General features: G+C 40.8%; 1 protein-coding gene across 1 annotated transcript in view; it reads left to right on the plus strand.

The window, feature by feature from the left end:
* LOC126172899 (another transcription unit protein) overlaps positions 1 to 25771 on the plus strand; it is a 73997-nt gene extending 48226 nt beyond the window's left edge. The window contains exons 5-10 of the mRNA XM_049920915.1: positions 806 to 1008; positions 15645 to 15847; positions 15974 to 16136; positions 16422 to 16637; positions 18885 to 19083; positions 25011 to 25771. Coding sequence (XP_049776872.1) covers positions 806 to 1008; positions 15645 to 15847; positions 15974 to 16136; positions 16422 to 16637; positions 18885 to 19083; positions 25011 to 25240 — 1214 coding nt within the window. The 3' untranslated portion in view covers positions 25241 to 25771. The remainder of the gene's footprint in view (positions 1 to 805; positions 1009 to 15644; positions 15848 to 15973; positions 16137 to 16421; positions 16638 to 18884; positions 19084 to 25010) is intronic.
* The last annotated feature ends 169 nt before the right edge of the window (positions 25772 to 25940 follow it).

Raw genomic sequence — 25940 nt, forward strand, 5'->3', positions numbered from 1 at the left:
TAGTCGCGTTAAGTCGGGTGATGCTGAGGGAATTAGATTAGGAAATGAGACACTTAAAGTAGTAAAGGAGTTTTGCTATTTGGGGAGCAAAATAACTGATGATGGTCGAAGTAGAGATGATATAAAATGTAGACTGGCAATGGCAAGGAAAGCGTTTCTGAAGAAGAGAAATTTGTTAACATTGAGTATAAGTTTAAGTGTCAAGAAGGCGTTTCTGAAAGTATTTGTATGGAGTATAGCCATGTATGGAAGTGAAACATGGACGATAAATAGTTCGGACAGGAGGAGAATAGAAGCTTTCGAAATGTGGTGCTACAGAAGTGTGCTGAAGATTAGATGGGTAGATCACATAACTAATGAGGAGGTATTGAATAGAATTGGGAAGAAGAGGAGTTTGTGGCACAACTTGACGAGAAGAAGGGACTGGTTGGTAGGACATGTTCTGAGGCATCAAGGGATCATAAATTTAGCATTGGAGGGTAGCGTGGAGGGTAAAAATCATAGAGGGAGATCAAGAGATGAATACACTAAGTAGATTCAGAAGGATGTAGGCTGCAGTAGGTACTGGGAGATGAAGAAACTTGCACAGGATAGGGTAGCATGGAGTGCTGCATCAAACCAGTCTCAGGACTGAAGACCACAACAACAACAACATCTCTCTCTCTCTCTCTCTCTCTCTCTCTCTTCTCCCCTGCCCTCTCCCTATCCCTTGTCCACCCCTTCCTCCCTCTACTTCTCCCCCCCCCCTCCAATATATGATGCGAAAAACTTTTAAAATCTAAATTCAAGTCCTATTGTATTTCAGCCACTGCTGAGGCACTATTTGGAGATGCCGATGATATTAGCACAGATGAAGAAGCTGCAGCTGAGAAAGCAAAGAAGTCTGATGAGGACGAAGAGGAGCAGGAAGAAAGACGAAGTCGTGATGCAGGAAGTGACCAGGAACGAAGAGTAGATGATGATAATGAAGCAGCTGCTGAAGAAGGAGGTTTACCTGTCATAGAAGATGTAATTATTTCACATTTTTGTCTAATAACTCAGCAGTTACAGATTAACACATTTGGGGTTGATAAGCATACTATATGTTTGAAGAAATTTTAGGCTTGCAGGCAGTCGTCGTCAACTATACTGCATGATATTTCAACTGGACACCTACTAGTCACCCTTATGTGAGCTATCAAAGATTGACGAAGGTGTCCTCCATTCCGCAATATATAGTACACTGTCAGTAATCCGTACATTCTTCAAGATTATGGTTGCAGACTGACCACACTACCTGGCTGCAGTGACCTCGCTGGTGGAACTGCGGAACTTGATTATCCCCAGTGTCCATGGCCATAAGTGTAGCGTGTTGCCTTCAATTACAGCAAGTCGTGAAAATAACAGGGTTTCAATGCATTGTCCAACTGGTATTCAGTGTCACAATGCATCTGATTTTTTGTGATGTGTATTTCCATGGATTCTTTAATAATGGAGTCCCAAAAAGATGTTACTGTGTCCGAAATTATTGTTTTATCAAATTTCCCTGAATGTTTGGTGGAGATACAATGTTTGGCAACTGTAGACTAACTTGGTTCCAAAATACAATTGTAGCATTGATGCTCGGTGCAGTGTTCTTCCACAGAGCGAGAGGTCTGGCCTATATAAGCCATACAATACTGACAAGGTATTCTGTAAATTTCTGTCTTCTGCAATAACAAATTGTCCTTCATTGATTCTGGTAGATTGGCAGTCTTCAATGGAGATGGAAAACCATTTTCACCTGAAAAATTACGAAGAATTCTTGCTATTCTAAAGGAAATGTTGCCAACAAGTGGAAGAAAAGCTAGAGATTTTGCTAGGTGCTCTACTTTTGATCCACTTCCTGGTTCTTGGTTTTAACTGGTAGTACCCTCTTAATTTGGCAAATAGAAGGTGCAGTTTCTCAGAACCCTGTATTTAGGTGGGTGAGCTCTGTAGGCAAACTATCTACATCTGAGACTGTATGAGCTCTGCATACCTGTCATTTTGGTGTGCTCATAGTTGCAACTAAATGTCCCAGAGAGCTGTTATTCTTCTGTCTAACCAAAACACCCAGGAAAGGTGAACTACCATCTTTCTCTAATTCCATAGTGAAGTGGACATTCTTAAGAATGGATGTGAAAACCCCATTAATGTATCTTCTGCTTGTGACCACACCCACATACCTCCAAAATAGTTGGTTTGAAGGGTCACTGATGCAAGTGCTCTCTCATCAAAATCCTCCGTAAAAACGTTGGCCACCAGGGGAGATAAGAGGGCAACCCATGACAACATCGTCACTCTGCTGAAAAGATTCACGGTGAACAAAATCTACGTTGAGGGAAGATTTTGCCAAAACAAAGCATGATGTCCACCTCAAACAGATTACCAATTAATGCCAAAGAATCTGTGAGAAGACCTGTGTAAAAAGAGACACGATATCAAAGCTAACTAAACGATCCAAACTATTAAACAGATCACCCCCAGAATGTTGACAAAATCAGCCAAGGTTCATAAAAGATGTGAACATTTGCCCACCTATAGTGTCAAAGCAAGACGTTTGGCTAAGTCATATATGGAGTTACTGTTGGTCGTAATGGTAGACCTTCTTTATATTTTTTAGGAAGCCAAAAACTCTTGGTGATATGCAGACGTGTGTTCTTAACCCCTTTATAATCTCTTGAGATAATGAGAATTAATTCAGGAGTGAGGAGTCTCCTGCTGCACACATCCTGTAGGATTTTAATCATCTTCACATAGTCAGAATCAGTTAGTAGACCATACATCTTATAACCATAAAACTATGACACAACAGTGCTGTTGCATTACCTTTATTGACTTCCAATACGAAAATTTCAGAATCCTCTTAGTGATTAATAGCGCAGCCTTTTACACAAAGGTTAAGTTATTGCATTGAGATGTAGCTTTCAAGAGAGCACAACAAGTTGTCCTTCGGGTGTTGCACAAAAAATAAGAAGAAAAACTTGTGCTCTTTCCAAAGTTCTTCCTCAGTGCAATGTTGCACTACAAAATCGCTGAGAGGATCACAACATGGTGGTACTGAGTGTGAATAAAGGTACTGTTGTCTCGTCGTTTGTATGTTGGTAATTGTACGGTCTACTAAGTGACACTGCTTTTGATTGTACAGGACATACGCAACAGGAGACTTCTGAATTCCTGAATTCTTCCTCATTACCTCAAGAGATTAAGACCACGTAGTTGTATACCACCAAGACTCTTTGGCTTTCCCAAAACTCATAAAAGAGGTCTACCTTCATTGCCAATAGTAAGCAAGATTAGGAGCCTGACACATGACATAGGGAAACATCGTACTTCTATGCTGGAGGTGACATCACTGGTTTGTTTTGGTACTCTCCCCTCATACTATTTTATGTTCAGCCATGAATATTTTGAGCAGGCTGATGGCAATGCTGCGGGTCCTTCTTCTCTGGTTGCCGACCTTTGAGGAGAGAGCGCAAGGATCAGTAGCCCTTCAACTAACTGTATTTTGGAGGTATGTGGACGGTACTTTCATAGTGTGACCTCATGTAAAAGATAAATGAATAGAGTTTTTATCATCACCTCAACTCTACTCATAAGAACATCCGGTTCACTATGGAAGTAGAGAAAGATGGTTGTCTGCCTTTCCTGGATGCCTGGATGGTTTGGTTAGATGGAAAAATGATGGCTCTCTGATGCATTCAGCTCATCATAAACCCACTCATACCAGTTTTTATCCACAATACCCACTATCACAAGCAATGAGTGAGGTTGAAACACTTGTACACAGAACTCTTTCAACTTCAGATGCAGAAACTTTGCCTAAAGAGCTTGCTCTTCCTGTCAGATTAACAGGGCACTATCGGTTAAAACCAAGAAACAAGGATTGGATAAAGAGCCGAGTATGCCAGCAAAATCTCTAGCATTCATTCCCTTTGTTCACAATACTTTGTTTAAAATAGCAAGAATCCTCCATAATTTTCAGTCTGACACCATGATCTTGACATGTGTGCAGAATACTCACAATATACAGGGTAAGTCACTGGCCAACGAGCTGGCCAGGACACATCTCCTCCGCATCCAGTCCAACGATTTGGGAATTGCCTTTGCAACTCATTTCTAGCCATCAGCGAAAAATGTTCTGGACACTTATCGTGTTGATACCACATTCTGTTTCTTTCTCCTAAAGGTATTTCTTCCAATAACAGACTTAATGTTTCTTGCAGGAATGTGATGTCCTTCACACCATTAAGATTTCCTTTGATGAAATAGGGGCCTATAATTCTGTCCTCCAGAATCCCACACCATACGTTCACCAACCATGGTTTTTGGCGTGCAACTTGCTGCAGCCAACATGGATTTTCAGTTGCCCAATAATGCATGTTATGCAAATTAACATTGCCATGGTTTGTGAATGTAGCCTCGTTAGTAAATGAAATCAATTTAAAAAACATGTCATCCATCTGAATCTGAAGTTGATCCGATCAGCAGAACTCAATGCTATGCATACAATCCGCACCAGTTAATTCTTGGGGGAGACTTGTATGGTAAGGATGATATTTATGGCAACGCAGAATGCGAACAACACTACTCTGGCTCATGCCAAATTCCCTTGCGATTTGACGCGATCTAGCATAAGGATCTCGAACCACAGTGGGAAAAGCACCAGTTTCCATTTCCTCAGTACTAACTTTCTTTCTCCGGATATGTTTCCAATGCATTAAGGATCCAGTTGTACTCAATTTATCATACACATATTTAAATGTATGACATGTAGGGTGAGTACGCTGAGGATATCTTTCAGCGTATATAAGTCTCTAGCTCTCACTGAATTTCATTGGCATTTTCAGTAAACGAGAAGCATATCAACTTATTCTTGGAAGGAATACATCATTCGACAATACTAGTGTTGTAGTGCAAAACCATTGAATGGTCTTTATACACTCCTGGAAATGGAAAAAAGAACACATTGACACCGGTGTGTCAGACCCACCATACTTGCTCCGGACACTGCGAGAGGGCTGTACAAGCAATGATCACACGCACGGCACAGCGGACACACCAGGAACCGCGGTGTTGGCCGTCGAATGGCGCTAGCTGCGCAGCATTTGTGCACCGCCGCCGTCAGTGTCAGCCAGTTTGCCGTGGCATACGGAGCTCCATCGCAGTCTTTAACACTGGTAGCATGCCGCGACAGCGTGGACGTGAACCGTATGTGCAGTTGACGGACTATGAGCGAGGGCGTATAGTGGGCATGCGGGAGGCCGGGTGGACGTATCGCCGAATTGCTCAACACGTGGGGCGTGAGGTCTCCACAGTACATCGATGTTGTCGCCAGTGGTCGGCGGAAGGTGCACGTGCCTGTCGACCTGGGACCGGACCGCAGCGACGCACAGATGCACGCCAAGACCGTAGGATCCTACGCAGTGCCGTAGGGGACCGCACCGCCACTTCCCAGCAAATTAGGGACACTGTTGTTCCTGGGGTATCGGCGAGGACCATTCGCAACCGTCTCCATGAAGCTGGGCTACGGTCCCGCACACCGTTAGGCCGTCTTCCGCTCACGCCCCAACATCGTGCAGCCCGCCTCCAGTGGTGTCGCGACAGGCGTGAATGGAGGGACGAATGGAGACGTGTCGTCTTCAGCGATGAGAGTCGCTTCTGCCTTGGTGCCAATGATGGTCGTATGCGTGTTTGGCGCCGTGCAGGTGAGCGCCACAATCAGGACTGCATACGACCGAGGCACACAGGGCCAACACCCGGCATCATGGTGTGGGGAGCGATCTCCTACACTGGCCGTACACCACTGGTGATCGTCGAGGGGACACTGAATAGTGCACGGTACATCCAAACCGTCATCGAACCCATCGTTCTACCATTCCTAGACCGGCAAGGGAACTTGCTGTTCCAACAGGACAATGCACGTCCGCATGTATCCCGTGCCACCCAACGTGCTCTAGAAGGTGTAAGTTAACTACCCTGGCCAGCAAGATCTGCGGATCTGTCCCCCATTGAGCATGTTTGGGACTGGATGAAGCGTCGTCTCACGCGGTCTGCACGTCCAGCACGAACGCTGGTCCAACTGAGGCCCCAGGTGGAAATGGCATGGCAAGCCGTTCCACAGGACTACATCCAGCATCTCTACGATCGTCTCCATGGGAGAATAGCAGCCTGCATTGCTGCGAAAGGTGGATATACACTGTACTAGTGCCGACATTGTGCATGCTCTGTTGCCTGTGTCTATGTGCCTGTGGTTCTGTCAGTGTGATCATGTGATGTATCTGACCCCAGGAATGTGTCAATAAAGTTTCCCCTTCCTGGGACAATGAATTCACGGTGTTCTTATTTCAATTTCCAGGAGTGTATATCAGTGACACGTTGGATGGATAAATAATATTCAGTGAATATTTATTATTTGCACGATATACGAGAGAGAATTGTCAGAGAATGTGCTTCGGTAAGTGCCGAAGTGATAAGGAATACCACTCAATCCATGATAAGAATATTGTAGCACTGCATTGTTATCAATGGTAATCACTTCGAACACCTTCTGTAAATGTATGTTCATGCCACCTTTGTGATCTTCGTTGACTTTCAAAGACCTTACTGTTACACAATTGTATTCCTCTTGATAGCCGCTGTCAGAAAGTAAGTACCAAACTATAGCATCCCATTTAAAAAGCAAAGTTGACCTTCATATCTCTGAAGCCACCCCACCTAGCAACAAAAAACCAACGTCATATTATGGCCCCTGTTGTCCCATGCAACATTTGTCCCACAAACTTTTCAGCTACTATCTTACTTTCGGAGTTATTCTATTTGGCAGTAGTTAGTGACTCACCCTATATATTGCGAAACAGAAGATGTCTTCATAAGTTTTCAATGGGTCACCTTAGGGTGAATGGCAAGTGGCCAGTTGAAATATCATGGAGTGTAGTTGACTACAATCCACTGCAAGCCTAGCATTCCTTCAAACATTCAATTTGCCAGGAAAACTTTAAAATTTGCATACTTTTTTCTGTGGTTTAACCTTTATTCTTAAGGATATGTGTTTGTCACTTTCAACTTTTTGTAGATATCTAAATGTATGTTTTATGTTATAAGTTATGAGAGTACTTTCTTGGCTTTTTCTGATTGGGGGGGGGGGGGGGGGGTACAAGTTCTTTATTCCCTCTCTTGCCTTCAAATGAAATTCGTACTGGATTTAAACTACCTCTTGGAATTTTGTTAGGTACTGATTTAATGTTTACTGGAAAAATTTGAAAAAGAACAAAGAAATTCATCTTCCAAAACTGCAAACAGTGTTCAGATTCATTTCTCAGACTTATAGATTGTGCACATATTGGATACAATATAGTTTCAGTTGAACTCAAACTGCTCTTCTCAAAGAATATACTTGAATGCATTAATTTGGTTGCACATGTCCATAATTATCTGATCTTTCCTTACAGTTTTGGGTTTAAATTTCGTAAGTGTTCTGTTAACATCACCCATGCAGAATATAACTTGCAACCAAGTCATGTCAAAAAATTGTTCATGTATCATGGCCTTTAGTTATTAAGAAATTAAATATTTATTGTTTCGTTCTCCAGGGCTATTTAAGAATCATTGTAGCCAATATCTCTCAGTATAATTGAACGAACTGGAATACCACTTAAGCAAGCAGAGAGCTGTTGCTGATGTAAGCCTCAAGATTAATGAAAATAATTGTTTTTGAGAAATTTTCCATGTTTATTTGTTTGGCGCATAGTACTTCTTGGTGTATAGCACAGTGTGTATGAATCCTGGACCCATCGTAAATTTTCTTTCCTTCTTTTACTGTAATGATACAAAGGAGTGCCTTCTGTAAGTATAGAAGTTAACTGTGATAGTGGTTGACTTTTTTTAAGTTCAAAAAGCACAGTTAATTATATCTTGTCCTATGGTAATGTTAGACAATGATAGTAGTTCCAATAATTCCTCAAAAGTATTTCAATCTGTGCTACAAGCAGAAAGAAACACAGCTAATTTACATATCCCCAATTGTACTGACCCCGACACAATTGCCAACCACTTAGCAGAGCATTTTGCTCAGAGTTCCGCTTCTGCGACTTACCCACTGGACTTCCGCTCCATTAAAGAGCGGTTGGAACGTCAGAGCTTTTCATTTCACACACGCCACCCTGAATCCTACAATGTTCCATTCAGTGAGAACGAATTCCAAAGTGCCCTAGCCACTTGCCCTCTTTGTAAGTTGCTCGAACGCGTGGTGAGCCAGCGGTTGAGTTGGGTACTCGAGTCTCGGGGCATTCTGGCTCTGTCTCAGAGTGGGTTCGTGGGTTCTGTAAGGGCCGCTCTGCCGCCGATAATCTGGTGAGCCTGGAGTCTGCCATCCGTACAGCCTTTGCCCGCCGTCAGCACCTCGTCGCTGTCTTTTTTGACATGTGGAAGGCATACGATACAACATGGCGACATCACATCCTCTCTACGCTTCATGGTTGGTGTCTTCGGGGTCCGCTGCCGATTTTTCATATGAAATTTTCTGTCGCATCGTACCTTCCGCGTGCAAGTTGCGGCCTCCCATAGTTCCCCCCGAGTTCAGGAGAACGGGGTACCGCAGGGATCTGTCTTAAGTGTCTGCCTGTTTTTAATTGCAATTAATTGGCTCGCTGCGGCGGTGGGAACATCTGTCTCAACTTCCTTGTATGCTGATGACTTCTGCCTCTACTATAGCTCCATTGGCATTGCAGCTGCTGAACGTCAGCTGCAGGGCGCTATCCACAAGGCGCAGTCTTGGGCTGTAGCGCATGGCTTCCAGTTTTCAGTTGCCAAGACCTGCATTATGCATTTCTGTCGGCGACACATTGTTCATCCTGAGCCACGGTTTTCTCTTGCTGTGGTGGAGACATCGGTTTTTGGGTGTGGTTTTTGATGCCCGGTTGACTTGACTCCCTCATATTCGGCAGCTTAAACAGATGTGTTGGCGGCATTTTAATACTCTGCGATGCTTGAGCCACACCAGATGGGGAGCAGACCGATCCACCCTCTTACGGCTCTACCAGGCATTAATTCAGTCCCGTCTGGATTACGGGAGCCTGGCTTATGGTTCAGCATCCCCTTCTGCGTTGCAGGTGCTGGACCCCATCCTTCACAGTGGGATCAGACTTGCCACTGGAGCTTTCCAGAACAGCCCTGTGAACAGCATACTTGTGGAGGCAGGTGTCCCTCCACTGCGATTATGGTGCCAACGTTTACTGGCTGCTTATGCTACACGCGTTTGTAGCTTGCCCGGGCATCCTAATCGTCATCTCCTGTTCCCTCAGTCGGTCGTCCATCTCCCAGAACGTCAGTCCCGGTTGAGTTGTACGATCGCAGTCCGCGTCAGAGAGCTTCTCTCCGGGCTTGGGGTTTTCCCTCTTCCACCTCCTTTCCGGGCCCCTCTACATACACCCGCGTGGTGTGTGCCCCACCCTTGTCTTCGGCTCGAATTGGCACAGGGCCCGAAGTACTCAGTCCCTCCCGAGGCCTTCCACCGCCGTTTTCTTTCCATCCTTGCCACATATCAGGGCTCTGGCGTTGTGTACACTGACGGTTCGATGGTTGCTGGTCGTGTCGGTTATGCTCTCACTCTAGGGGACCATTACGAACAACACTCATTGCCGGCTGGCTGCAGCGTTTTCACTGCTGAGCTGGTCGCCATCTTTCGGGCCCTAGATTATGTCCGCTCCTGCTCAGGTGAGTCCTTCATTATCTGTAGCGACTCCCTGAGTGGTTTACGAGCAATCGACCAGTGTTTCCCTCGCTCTCATCTGGTGATGGCTATCAAGGAGTCCCTCCATACTCTTGCCCATTGCGGCTGTTCTGTAGTCTTTGTGTGGACCCCAGGCCATGCTGGGATACCGGGCAATGAACATGTTGACCGCCTGGCCAAACAGGCCAACATTAAACCATCTCTGGAGATTGGCCTCCTGGAGACTGATTTGTGAGCTGTCTTACACCGCAAAGTTTTCCAACTTAGGGACACTGAATGGCGCAACCTGTCCACACCAAACAAACTCCGTCCTACCAAGGAGATGACGAATGTATGGTGGTCCTCCATGTGAGCCCCTCGCAGGGACTCAGTTGTTATTTGTCGGCTCTGCATTAGCCACACCCACTTGACACACAGCCATTTATTGCGCCATGAGGACCCATTCTATGTCACTGCGGGTCGGCTTTGACTGTGGTCCACCTTTTGTTGGCCTGTCCCCTTTTAACTGTGCTCAGGCAGACGTTTGCACTCCCTAATACACTCCCTGCCCTTTTAGCAGATGACACTGCTATGGCAGGCTTAGTTTTGCGTTTTATTTGGGCAGGGGGCTTGTATCACTTAATCTAAGTGTTTGTCATTTTTTTTTGTATTGAGTCTGGCTTTTTGCCTACGATTTTAGACTGGGTTTTTTTAGTGTGTTTCTGAGTGGTTGGCTTTTCTTTTTTTGTCTCTCTGGTCGGCCAACCACTGTCACACTCTGTGTGACTCTGTTAATTCCTTTTGTCTGGTCTCTGTCTGAGTCTTTCTTGTCCTGTGTCGTCTCCACTGTGCATTTTTCTTCTGTGTGGGTGTTTAAATTTTTTGGAAAAAGGGACCGATGGCCATAGCAGTCTGGTCCCTTCAATCCCACAAACCAACCAACATATCCCCAAAATGTTCATACTCTTGTCACAGTCACCAGAATAGCTTTGAGATGAAATGAGTTTGCTTCGATTTAAATAGGAAAATTTCTGCGAGATTAGCCATTCTTTTTGCAAGTGTATTTTGAAACACCTGTTGTATATATAAAGCAGTGCATACATGTGTATGTCTGGATCTCCTCTTAAACCGCTCAACTGATATCAGCCAAATTTGACACAGAAACACCAGCCCTGCCAAGTATCAGTACTGTGGAGTTTATAACCTCCTAGCTCCAATAGGAGCAGAGATACAGGCCAAAACATGTTTTCCCAGACCCTGGCACTGCCCTACATGACAGATATGTTGTGTCATTACAGTATCGGCCTGCCAAATCAAACTGCTTTGCAGGACAGTCTACATGTCAGAGGCAAGAAATGGTTTTTCTGGGTCCTGACGTGTAGGCTGCCCTGGATGACAGGTGTGTTGCATTTTGGTAGTAATATCAACATGCTTTACATTGCGACCTGTATGTCAGGGTCGATTAATAATTTTCAAGCCCCCAATATGTAGCCTGGCCTGCATGACATGTGTTGTGGTAGTAGTATCGATGTGCTTTATTGAACTGTATTGTAGGGGCTGCACATGCTCGTAAGCATGGCTGGGGAAGAGTGAGAGAGGGATAGAGAAGGAAATGGAGGGGGGGGGGGGGAGATGCATGAGCCAGGTGGAAGGTGTAGGGGGGTAGTGGGCAGGTGGAAAAGGAAGAAGTGGATGTGGGAAGAGAGATTGGGAGGAGGATATGGTCAGAGAGAGGGGTGGAGGAAATGGGCCGTGAGAGGGATGAGGAAGAGATGTGTTCAATATACGTGGCAAACTTGTACACAGGCAAAGCTGCAGGATGCAGGGAATAGGCTAATAAAGCAATGGAATCTTTAAATGAAAAAAACTATTCCAGTAACTTACCACACACTAACTAACTTAACAAACTATTATGTGTAACAAATTCATTCAGTTTCTCATTGAAAGTGAAATATTTTATGTTAATGCACTTCAGACATATTACTTCAAATAAAGTAATGATGTTTCTTGGCAGCTCGTTACATTATTGCTAGGGTTGCTAGACAGTGAACCTTTTCTTGTTTGTACAAAGCAAAATGTTTCCTATTAAAGTGCATCAAATAAATCAATTTATACAACATACTGTTTTCTGGCAGCTGTTTGCATGTTCATTAGCTGTGCTCGACAATAAACTTGGAAGTGAAAGCTTCGGTATACCTTTTTCTGCTTTGTGTACTGAAGCAGTGATGGAAGATGCTGAAAGTAAGTGTTCGTTAAACCCACTCGTTAATCAACGAATACTGATGGGCCAGTTCTTTAAAGTACATTGAGATCATTGGATGTATACCAACAACAAAATTGTGTAGCAATTCAGTGGCTGGAGCATAAAAATATGTATTGTGGACCATGGGTCTGACACCCATCTTGTAAATGATACTGAAATAGTTACATGTGCTACTGTGAATATATACTGAGGAAAGGAATTGATGATTCTGACAATGTTGTGTTTGTATGAACTTCTTTATTGACATGCTCTTCAGGTTAGCTAAATCAATAGTTTAGACACTGCTGAGCATCTCAAACACATTGATTCCTCCATGCCAGTCAGCAAGGATTCCCTAAACATCAGTCCTGTGAAACCCAACTCATTCTTTTTTCACATGACATCTTGAAATTAATAAATCGAGGCAGTCAGAAGGATGCATTTAGAAAAGCGTTTGACTCTGTGCCGCATTAACATTTACTACCAAAAGTATGATCATATGTATCAAACAAAATTTGTGGCCAGATTGAAGATTTCTTGGTAGAAAAGGTACGGCAGGTTATCTTGGACGGAGAGTCATTCATAGATGTAGACATAACTTCAGAAGTGCCACAGGAAAATGTATTGATATCCTTGCCATTCATGTTGTATTTTCTAGGCCTGACAGACAATATTAATAGTAACCTTAGATTTTTTCTGTGTTATGCAGTTATCTCTAATAAAATACTGTGTGAAAAAATGGACAAATATCCATTCAGATCCAAAACATAACCTAATGTAAATGTGTATTCACTCGGTAGTCCTGTGTGAACAAAATTTCAAATGGCAGTAAGCAGAAGGAAAAGAAGAGCTCTAAAACCAGAACAAGAACACATCTGGAGCAGCATCTGTGAAATATGCCAGTGATTATGCCTATTGGATAATAAAGGCAAAATGTATATTATATGACAAATTAACTTTATTCAGTTGTAATTAGACAAATCCAAAGTGATAATTTTCAGTACAGTGTCCAGTCAGATCTTGATCTTGATAAGATTTCAAAGGCTTGCAACTTTCTTTAAATGTGCAGAAATATAAAATCATGCACTTCCAAGACCCACAAATGTAGTATCCTATGACTTCTTTACAAAAAATTCACTATTGCAATCAGTCAACTCATACAAACATCTAAGTGTAAAAATTTTTTGGGATATGAGATCAGTGCATTGGTAGTACACTGGAGAAATGCAGTATAAAGAAATTTCTGTACAAAACATTCTTTGCCTGTCATAGAAAATTGTTCAACTTTGTGCAACCCACACCAAGTTGAAAAAGAACAAAGAAGGGCAGCACAAATGCTCATGGGTTTGTTTAACTTGCGGGATAACAAAACAGAAATATTAAAAAACTGAAATGGTAAATTTCAAGGACCACTATTAAGCGAGCTGTGCATATCAGTCTTGTGACTCTATACATAGACTGGAAAACTCCGTGCCTTCTTCCAATCCCAAGGCATGCTGCATTGATCCAGCTGTCTTTTGTGGGCAGTATGTTGCTAATTGCTCTTTAGATGTGAGATTCATGTACCAGCTGAAAATTTCGACTTGGCATATCTTTTCACTCCATACCTTCCAACTGTTTGGCTTAATTACTAAGTGGGTAATTGTCAGACTACAGATCCAAAGGTTCGACATTCAATCCTCCATTGATCCTAGAACTTTTTCTAGTTTATCACTACTTTTACTGCTGGCAATAATTGCATGAATCTTTGGGTCAGTTTGTAAAGAGTGCATGGAAAGTGCAATACATAGTGCATTGTCCACCAAAAAAACAGAGACTGATGTTAGAGTGCCGCTCTAGCATGCATTTCTAACTTGTTACTTGTCACATGAGAGGAAAAGAAGAAGAAGAAGACGAAGAAATCATAACAAGATCATAGGATTTTTAATGGTCCCTACTCCTCTTAAAGAATGGTATAGCAGTAGGTGGAAAGAAAGTTAGCACTTTATTTGTGTGTATGGTGTGCAAAACTTGAGGTCGAAAGTAATTTTCACATGATGTGTCATTGCCACATAACATAGCTGCATGAAACATGGTCCATTCATAGAAAAAACTGCTGCAGTCTGAAAGAGATACGTGATGAGATGAACAGAAATGACATTTATTCAAAGACAGTGAATAAAAGGAAGTGACCATGGTGTGTGAAGGTCCTCTGGATATTACAAAAGGGAGGACGTGGTTCTTATAAGGATCACCATGGATGGAATTCATGCTCTGCAGCATATCAGTGCGGTTCACAAATGCTGGAAAGTCATTTGTGCATGTGGACATGTGCAGAATGTCTCCCAACACGTTCCACAAGTGCTCGATATGATTTAATTCTGTGGAACAGGCGGGACTGTCCGTACACCAAACATCTTTTCTTTCCAGTAGCTTCTCCATCTACGCAATTCAATGCGGTCACACATTGTCATCCATAAGAATGAAATTAGGGCCGAATGCACCCCTGGAAAGCTGTACTTGGGGAAAGAGTACAGTGTCACAATAATACTGACCGGTGAGTGTACAGTATTCAGATATTTGGAGGTAGATATGCCCATGCAACATTTTGGCTTCCCACACCATAACACCTGGACTGCCGAAATGATCATGTTTCAATTATGGAACATGATCCTGACTGTATTATGTATTCCCACCTCATATGGGTATGTAATGCACCCAGGAACATTGTCAGACATGGTCATTTCGATTGTACAAGTGGTATGGTGACGGGAGGTGCAACATTGCATGGGCATACCAATCCCCAAATCTCTGAACACAGTACATTAGTCAAGTATGTTATTGTGACACTTCACTCTTTCCACACGTGATTGTGTTCAGGTGTGGATACCAGTTACACATAAGCAACAGTGTTCATATCATTTCCAGTTCTAAAATCCACTGACCACAGTTCATATGTCAAGGTAGCAAATCAGTTATTGCTGTTTAAGTAGGACTTCCTTGAGTAAATTATCACAAGTGATGAAACAACATTTCATTTTAATATAAGGGTTAACAGCCATATTTAGATGTCAGAAAATCTTGGTGACATTTTGCAGTGAGTTTGATACTCCTTCCCTTTTTTTTCCCTAACATCCCAAGGGTGTGTTTATTCTTTACAGAAATAAGTGTGGCTGGAATTGCTTATCTTGATATGCTACCACTGTTATTCTTTTCTCACATGAAAGATGGACCAGGGAACTTAATTTGGCAACTAGTTAGTGCAACTCTTCTCTGGCATAATTTTGTGCACGAGAATCTAAATAATGTTGTTTCCAGTTGCCAGATTGGTCTCAAGAGTCCTGATGACAGGACATTTTTACCTTGCCCTACACATTTATTCAGTTTGATATGCCACATCATTTTCTCCCTTGAGAATATGTAGAGATTTACATGAATGCGCCTAACTATGACCACCTACCTTATTTGAAAAAGAGGATGCAAGTATTTACTGATCAATCATTCCAGAAAAACTGAAGTTTTTCCCCATTGTGTATGTCATTTTCAGTGTAAGTCAAAATTACGATTAGTAACTGAATTACCTCTGAAACTTTAATATTGTTTCTGGAACAAAACTGATACCATACTTTTTTCTCTGCTGAATCCTGCAGTATTATTTCTGTTTTTTGTAAATTTAATGTATGTTTTTTATAACAGCAATTGATATGTTCACAGGATGAAGGTGAAAAAGAAGAAGAACCACCACCAGAAACAAGAATAGATGTTGAAATACCAAAAATTTCATGTGACTTGGGCCGAGAAATTCATTTTGTGAAATTACCCAACTTCTTGTCCGTAGAGACAAGGCCATTTGACAGGGAAACATATGAAGATGAAATTGATGAAGAAGAGACTTTGGATGAAGAAGGGCGAGCAAGGTCAGATATTGATATTGATATTGGCATGTCATGTAATAGCTGAATGCTGTAAAATGACAATATTGTTAGAACATGAGCAATTTTAAACTTTAATACTGATTCTACATGTGTAATTACTGTCACCAGATTAAAACTTAAGGTGGAGAACACCATTCGCTGGAGGCAAACTTTCGATAAAGAAGGTAATCTTACAAAGGAAAGTAATGCAAGATTCATTCGATGGTCTGATGGCAGTATGTCACTACATCTGGGATCTGAGATATTTGATGTATACAAGCAACCATTGCAGGTAATAATAATTTACAAATGCTTATATATCCTTTTAAAAGGCCCTCTTTTAATGAACCACTGTGTTTTGCAAGGAGAAAGTGCTTGTTTTTATTTACTCATACATACATTACCTGGTCAAATAATGTGTCTTTAGATGGGTTCTACAAAGAACAGAAATGGATTGTAATATTAGAAACATACTTGTACATATATTACATTGCTGAGTTGTTAATGTGCAAGTATTTGTTTGATCTTCTTCCATGTGTTCCACTGGTGTTGTAAATTTCTTTGTTGTCATTTTTAGGGTGATCACAATCATCTCTTTATCCGCCAAGGGACAGGTCTTCAGGGCCAGGCGGTATTTAGAACAAAACTGACATTTAGACCTCACTCAACAGAGTCATTCACTCATCGTAAGATGACACTGTCTCTAGCTGATCGCTCACAGAAGACATCAGGAATTAAAGTGTTGTCTCAAGTAGGCTGGGATCCAGAGCAGAACAAAGGACAGCTCATAAAGGTAAAGATACTAGCAAACTTTAGTAAGTTATCACTAAGTGTAAAAGTATATTTTCTTGTTTATAATAGATTTTTTCTGTAGCCAGCTGTAAGTCTACATTCTTATCAATAAATTATACATCTAAACCAAATACAACTACTCTGCTTTAGGTATTCCATGCAGGTTACCAATTCCAATCACTTATGAAATTTAATCTGTCCGATGTAACAAATTTTTTCGGGCTACTGTCAACAGTATTGATATATTTGGAGAAATGCATGGTAAAAACTGTGCTGCCTTAAAATATATTTGTTCACAACTGGGTTTGATCAATGATCATCTTCACAGTGGAAAAATAATGTTATAATTTCATAAGTCATACATGCTATTTAACCGGAAAATATGCCTTAGCTGACTTGCAAAAAACAGAAAAAGGTACTTCATACCATAATACTGGCTTAATCAAACAGAAAACGTTGAAAAATGAAACCATGTGACAGCAGTAAGTGCATAGCACCATTGCTCATAGCAATGGTGCTGCGACTCAGCATCTCTGCTGTATGGCGAGTAGCAACTATCCTTTTTCATAAATCTGATTTCTCTTATTTTATTAAAATGGTCATTTCTCAGTGTGTAGGTGGGAATAAACAAAATATTTTTTTTTCTTTTTTCATTCGGAGGGTAATACTGGCGATTAAAATTTCATGAAAAGATCTCTCCGCAATATTTTATTGATTATCAACCCAGTTTGCTAATCGTTCCTGTGACACTCTCTCCCCCATTTCACAATAACATTAAACACGCTGCCCTTTTTTGAGCTTTTTGATGTCCTCTGTCAGTCGTATATGGTAAGATCCCATATCATTCAGCAGTAATCTAATCAAGGACAGACAAGCTTAATGCATTCAAGCTTTGTTAGTAGGGTTGTTGCACCTTCTAAGTGTTCTTTTGATGAAACACAGTCTTTGATTCGCCTATCCCGCAAGATTTTCTAAGTGATTGCTGCAATGGAAATGAGTGTTTGTCACCATTGGCCGAGAGGCCCCTTACGGGTCAGGTCTGGTTGCCTTGGTGCAGGTCTTATTACGTTCAACGCCACATTGGGCAACCTGCGCGCTGGATGGGGATGAAATGACAAGGAAGACAACACAACACCCAGTCTCTGAGTGGAGAAAATCCCTGACCCAGCTGGGAATCGAACCCAGACCCCTTAGGACGGCAGCCTGTTACGCTGACCATTCAGCTGTCAGGGCGGACATTTCTGCGATTTAAGTTCTTAATTGTAATCCCTATGTGTTTAATTGTGCTGACAACCTTGAAATTTGTGAGGTTACAGGAAATTATTCACAGTTGCAAATATCGGCAAGTGTAGAATGCAATGACGACATTGAAAATTTATGCCAGACCAAGACTCCATAAACTGTATTTAGTAACTCTGCTGTAGTGGCACTGTCATCAGCAACATTTCCATTACTGTCGCACTCATTTTGATTTTCTGCCGTGTTTTGAGACAGTGTCTTAGTGTGGAAACTATTTAAAGCATTTACTATTGAAGTCTGCTCTAAATTTTGAGCTTCTGTAAGACATTGCCGTTCTTTGAGGTTTTGAGTTCTTTTAAATCTGGTGTGCTTTCTTCGTTGCTTATGCAATAGTGTCCTGTGTAGATTTTTGTTATTATGTACTAGCCCACTGATCTGACATGTTAACTATAACACACAGTGTGTGGGGGGTGCTTCTTTAATTTTTGTGTAAAGGAATTGGGAATTATGGAACAGCAAGAGAAATTACTTACAGAAATCAAGGAAAACATGAGTGAACAATAATTTATAATATAAGCTTTCAAAAACAAAAGAGACAAAATCGAGGAAGTTAAAGACAAAATAAACCAACATCAGCAGACAATCAATGGGAAGGGTGAGTCAGACAAAGAAAGTTGAGAACTGAGAGACTGGAGAATGGCTGGCCCAATGGGAAACAGAAAAGACCTTTTTTATGAAGAACATAAAATGTAAATAAATAGTGAGTAAGATAGGGGATAAGTTAACAGCAGTGTTCTGTGTTTGTGTTGGTTCTGTGGGATGTTCATTATTTGTTAAAGGAACAGAAGGGAAAAAGACAATAATAATACCAGCTTTGTGAAAGTAAGCAAATTTCTCATTTTGTGTTACTTATGCCCTATAGGCAATTTTAAATACTGTTGCACCCTGCATCCCACAGTAGTTCTACATTTGTATTAATTACGAATTTTATTATTGTTTTCTCTAACAGAAAGAAGAGGAACGTCTTCGTGCTTCAATGCGAAGAGAGAGTAAGCAGAAGAGGATACGAGAAAGAGGAGCCACTCGAGGCCTAAGCACAAGTTACCTGGAGCCAGATAATCGTGAAGAAGAAGGCTCTGAAGATGAAGGAGCCATTTCTCTTGCTGCCATTAAAAGCAAGTACAAGAAAGGTGGTGCATCAGCAAAAGGTATCTATCCTCAACAATAGTCTTGACTGAATTCTTTGAATGCCTTTGTTTTATACAGAAATTTGTGGAATGCCTAGTGTTTTAAAATTCATTCAGAAGTGCTGCAAAGAACGTTTGTGATATACAGGGTGACAATTGAGTACATGGGTGCAACAAGAGCATTAGTTGAAAAATGCCCTATTGAGGTAAATGGCCTCAAAGTTTTGAAAGTATAGGAATCATTTAATACAACGCCAACACACTGAGAGACAGATTTATTGTCAAGAATATGCAAATGTCTAGTGTTTTGGCAAAACATCCAGTCATATTTAATGATACAGATATAAGTATTGACATTTATAGAAACTCAATTAATGCTGTTATTGCGTAGAATATACAGTGGCGGTCAAAATAATAGAGCCACCTGGCAAAGGTTTGGAATAAAGTGCACATTTATTACTAGACATGTTTGAACTATGATGGATACCATTACAACCGAGTCACATTGTACTATAGTCAGTTATATCGATAAACAACACAAAATAATCAGTAATAATCAATAATATTCAAAAGAATACCAGACCACAGGGTCAAAAAAATAGAGCCAATTGAAACAAATATATTGTACTTGATCTCAGTCTTATGAAACGTACAGGAACAGTCTTTTTTGCATAGGACTGCATTAGTACTTCGTGGGGTAACCCTTATTTTTGAGGATTGCCCTGCACCTCTTACCCATAGAGTCTACTAAACGCCTGCATTCATCACTACTGATCGCATACCAGGCTCTCTGGATTTCTTCCCACAGTTTTTCTGAAGATGTAGCTTTTGAGCGGTCAATTCTCTTGTCTAAGATCTCCCATAAGTTCTCAATGGGTGATGCGTCAGGGGACTGAGGTGGCCACTCTAATACTTCGATATTGTGCTCTTGAACAAACTGCCTTATGATCCTTGCAGTATGCTTTGGATCGTTATCGTGCTGAAATTTCCATTTCAGCGGCATTTCCTCTTCAGCATAAGGCAGCATCACATTTGCCAAGATGTCTTTGTACATTTCTGCGTTCATTATGCCGTTGATACGGTGTATTGGACCAATGCCGTACCACGAAAAACATCCCCGTACCATAACACTTCCGCCACCGTATTTCACAGTTTTTAAAGTGTACTTGGGATTAAATTCATGGTTTGGTGGGCGGCGCACATAGACTTTTCCGTCTGAGGCAAACCTATTAAACTTGGATTCATCGGACCAAAGGATGTTCCTCCACCAAGTATTAGGTTTTTGTTCATTTCTCCGGGCAAAGGCTAACCTTTTCCGAACATTAGCTTGTGAAACATGTGGCTTCTTTCTTGCAATGCGCCCATTCAATTTTGCAGATCTCAGTCGTCTTTGAATCGTTGAGGTTGATGGTTGAACATCATGTTCGTCGCTAAACAAAATGGCTTTCAGTCGTGGTGTTGACAAAAATGGGTCTTTCTTCACTTCCCTAGTGATGAGTCTGTCTACGCGAGGAGTAGTTACACGAGGTCGCCCCCTGTTCTCCACCTGCGGCTTTGTTTGTTTTGACCGTCTCATGGCGTTCTGGACTCGTTTTCGCGAAACGTGCAAGACATTGGCTATTTTATTCATGGACATCCAACTTTTGAACATCCGCAACATTACTATACGCTCATCTTCACTGGTATGCTTTGCTCTGCCCATCTAGACGAATGTAAACAAAACCACACGTCAATTTACATACAAAACAACTGCATAAAAATCAATTTAAAGGCACATGTGTAAAGCGGCTCTATTATTTTGACCCATAAGATTCTTACCTTTATGCCTCTTGTCACACGTCTAGCTCAAACGCTTCCTTTCGGACGACTAAAGATAGCAGCAACGTCTTCCCTGATGTTGTCTACAAGGGACTGACAACACGGCACTCGTGGTGATTTCGCGAACTAATAGATATCCTAGTTCTTAATCTCGTCAATAGAGGTGGCTCTATTATTTCGACCGCCACTGTATATCATTCAGCCTCTTTGTTTTACAGATGTTATAGCTCTAATATTTTTAGGGTTACTGCACAATCTGTAGTCCTCAGATTCTGATACATCATCTTCCATGTTATTTGGGACATCATTAATCACACATTCTGTGTTTAGGACACAAGTAACCCACTCAGCATTTTGTGGTTTCAAAAATTTACGTAATGATAATAAATCTCTTTTTTTAGGAAGATTTGCTCCTGGTTTAGGCTCATTTCTCAAATTAAGCTCAGTGAAACCCGTTGGAGAGTAGTGTAGACGACATTATTTCTGAATGCTACCGTATTTACTCGAATCTAAGCCACACTCGAATCTAAGCCGCACCTGAAAAATGAGACTCGAAATAAAGGAAAAAAACATTTCCCGAATCTAAGCCGCACCTGAAATTTGAGACTCGAAATTCAAGGGGAGAGAAAAGTTTTACGCCGCACATCCAAATCGAAACAAAGTTGGTCCATTGCATGAGACACAATTTAGGTCGAATGAATGACAATACACCTACAGTAGTTTGGTTCGAGTCGTAAGCTTAGCAGTTAAGCTTTACCAGGTAGCCAATGTTATGCGTCAGACGCTCCGTCCGTATTTATACGGGTACCCTTTCTTTTTCATGTGCTTTGCAGCCGCTTCTTTAGTACATCAAATTCTGCACAGAAATTAGAGTCATCTTAGATTTAAAAATCTAGTCAGTTGCCGTGCTTCATTTCTGACTGTATCACTATTAGGCATAAGAATAATACGAATATAAACATGACACGATAAGTATATTCTTCCGCGTTTGCTGTTGTCTCACTCTAGTTTCGTAGTTTATTAGGCAGACAGGATTTAAATGAGGTAGCAGCAAACACGAAAGAATACATGGCAAAATGTTTATATTCGTATTATTTTTATGGTGAAGAGAATGCTGTATGTGATTCACTTTTCATCAGGTTCTTATTAGCAACCATCACTTCTCACAGGTAGGAAAAAATTCAAAATGTAGAGTTGGCCATATTGACAAACATCCCAAACAGTCTTGCCAGTCGGATTTTCGTAGTACATTGTACTTCTGCTACATTCGAAGATGAACAATACGGAATTTATATTTACTTTGTTGGATAATGTATCAGATTGCAGTGGTCGAAACTCGTCTTCCACCCTTTTTTTTTTTTTTAATGTATTTACTGACGCAGAGGTTTTGGTGCCAGTATTTATCTTCGTGCCTACAAAGCATGCATGTGTAGCGCTACATATATTCGACGGCAGAACTTCTGCTTGCTTTGCACTCGAATCTAAGCCGCAGGCGGTTTTTTGGATTACAAAAACCGGAAAAAAAGTGCGGCTTAGATTCGAGTAAATACGGTAAATCTGTACCCATTGGCACGTGGTGTCTTAAAAAACATTGGAGCAAGAGCCTTTGACCAGTCTTTTATCAGGGAAGCAGCATTAATTACATTGAATGGTTTGGGGTACACTCTACACTATTCCATCATTTTCACATATTCAGTAGGAACTTCTATATTTTCAACTCTTTACCAGCATACCATATTTTCCAAAATTCCGTTCGCATTGCTTGTAGGAGTAACTCCTAACAGGGAAGATATGTTCAGTTTCAATCTTAAGATGTTTGGTCAACCATGATGAAAACATAATGTCAGTAATATTCTTGTTCTGTCCACCACATCAATCGGAAAAAAACACAGTTTTCTTCACGTTCACATATATGCCCAACATTTTCTGAATAAAATCATACCAACATGAACACAAAGACTGTGGGTTTTTTCTTTCTTCTATTTCCAAGAAATTGTAGTAATATCATTAATGCAATGAATATTAAAATTATGCAACCAAAGAAGTCATATGTAAAACTGTGATTTACATTTAATTTAGGTATAGGCAAGTTCTGGGCATATTAAAATTCTAGAAAAAAAATCCTATCATCAGAGGCAGATTTAATTTCTTCCATTAAATCTGCCTTCAAAGATTGATACACTTTGGCACATTACTTACATTGGTCATCAGGATTTTTTGCCAAAATCACATCACACTCAGCACAAAAATCACACCATCTGATCTCGGTTGCCTAAAAGAATATTGACTATGTCCCCTCCAATACCTGTGATAAGTGCTGTACTTCATTTTGAGTGGTTTCCCCTCTAACTCATAAAAATGTAGCCTAAAGCACGTATAAAGTTTATGAACAGTTAATTCAGGATTATCAAAATACATCCTTTTGGTTCTGGCACTGCTGTAGTGGGACTCCTTATGAGGGAACTGGTACCAATGTTCTTCAACAAGATGCCAAGCTTTTTTTCTATCTTATTGGGCCAATTATGGTATTTACCCCTTTTGTCTTCAGGAATAGCACCTGGAACGTAACAGAACCACCCCAAATAATTTTTATTGAATCAGATTATTGAAGAAAATATTACAGACCGTAAAACAATATTTATGACATGGATACGTCAGTGTTAATATAACATACCTATCTCTATTGTATTTTGTACTGATCTCGGCCTCATTTCAGAAATCTGCAGCACAGATAGTAAAAATTTCTGGAAAACTATTTTCACAAATCCATTATGTTTTGTGGTATACGTCCAGTAATAGTTCCTTTTTGTGCTTCAGGATTGAGAGATGTAGTTTGTTTTCCTTGTTTTGATATGTATCCCATCAAGATCACATACTGAAGTACTGTGTCACTACTATCCCAGAATGCAACAAACAGTTGCTTCTGTTGATCGATTTGTAAACTTTGACAACACCTAGAATAGGTTGTAACAAACATAGACTATGATATAAAAATAAGCAGAACTTTATAATACTATACTTTGTCCACTTGAAGATATGACAAAGAAAAATGAACAAACACGATTCAACTGGCCTGAAATACTTGGCTGATATTTTCATTCTTGTACGTACAAATATATACATTTTGCCAGAATTTTGAAGCTTCTTAGCAACATTCTGTTTTCACCCTTCCGAATTACGTTGTCGTTTTAACCCTACACAGTTACTGTCATTGTCATCCATTATAATGTGTTCTTCCGAAGTAACATATTCATCACTTGTTGTCCATCTTCGCCATGTGGACGTGCCGCATGCGTGAACAATGAACTAAAGTCTTAGGTCCAACAAGAGCATTTCACATGATCTTTCCAATGAGCGTGAAGGTTTTGGAAGATGATTTCATCTATATTGTCCAAAGTGATCTGATTTCGACAAGATGTGGTTAATGCAAGATGGAGCGCAACCCCATCGAAGCAGGAGAGAGTTTCATGTCCTGGAGGAGCACTGTGGGGACTGCATTCTGACTATAGGGTACCCAGAGGCCACTGGCACGGGCCTCGATTGGCCGCCGTATTCTCCGGATATGAACACATATAACTCTTTTTTGTGGGGTTATTTTAAAGACATGGTTTAAAGCAATAACCCCAAAACCATTGCTAAGCTGAAAGCAGCTATTCAGGAGGTCATCCACAGCATCAATGTTCTGATACTTTAGAAGGTCATACTCAGTTTCACTATTCGGCTGTGCCATATCATCACCAATGATGGCAGGCATATTGGACATGTGATAACCTAAATCCAAATATCTATAGTGATGAAACTTTCTGGCAGATTAAAACTGTGTGCCCGACCGAGACTCGAACTCGGGACCTTTGCCTTTCGCGGGCAAGTGCTCTACCATCTGAGCTACCGAAGCACGACTCACGCCCGGTACTCACAGCTTTACTTCTGCCAGTACCTCGTCTCCTACCTTCCAAACTTTACAGATCTCATTCTGGATCTATAGTGATGTCTACATGTCGAATAAAGTGTGTGCATACCATAGATTGTAACTAACTTACATTTTTTTCGTGTAGTTCAATAGTTGTCACCCTGTATGTACTTGAGTGATATTCTAAAAAAAGATCTAATAACTTAAACTTTTTTCTCAGCCGATAAACCGCCAATATATTCATCTGATGAAGAAGGATCAGATTTTGAAGCCAGGCGAGCAAAGAAGTTGGATAAGGCTAAAGCACTTAAAGATTCAGATGAGGAATCAGAGCAGTCGGCATCAGGATCTGAACAAGCCTCTGGATCTAGTTCCGGATCTGGAGGTGAAGAACAGCAAAACAATAAGGATGAAGACCAGTCTGGTGGAAGTGCCGCTGATGATGATTAACTCTGTAACAGTGAAGCAAATGCAAACTCTTGTTTTTATATAATTTTAAGTGAGGGTGAACTTGAGATGGGCAGCAGATTAGTGCCAAAGGACCATGTGAAATACATTGACTTTAAAAGACACAAATGAGAATTATTGATTGGTACCTTTGTGTGAGGTATATGCTAATAACTGTTTTGACCTTAGTGCTTGTGTTGTTTCACACTGTATTACTGTGATCAGTGTTTAAGTTATATTTGATAAACTTTTGACTGTGGTATTTTAATTTCTAATTTATCTGACTATCTTGTTGAAAGTCCACAAATGACATTATGGTAAAATCTGAATTGCTAAGAATGTGATGCATGTTGTGAACCATATTAATGTGCCCCGTTGACAATTTGCATTGGTTTCTAAATGTCATACCATACTTGATCGTTTTCATTCAGAATATTTTATCCCACAGTAGAGCTTGTGAAAAGATGGTAATTGTACAAATTGTGGTGCAGTGATGGATAAATATCGCAAAATTAACAGAATGTTGGAAGCATACTTCTATTTTGTCATACTACTGAATATTCTTCATTCAGTCAATTTTACTTTATACATGTGACTGTGGGTTTTACAGATTCAGAGCACCATCTGTTCACAATGACACATTCTTGTAGATCCAAACATGTAGGGAATGTCAGATAGAATGTAAATAATAGAGGATTAAAGG

The sequence above is a fragment of the Schistocerca cancellata genome, chromosome 1, assembly GCF_023864275.1.
Source record: "Schistocerca cancellata isolate TAMUIC-IGC-003103 chromosome 1, iqSchCanc2.1, whole genome shotgun sequence".
NCBI lineage: Eukaryota > Metazoa > Arthropoda > Insecta > Orthoptera > Acrididae > Schistocerca > Schistocerca cancellata.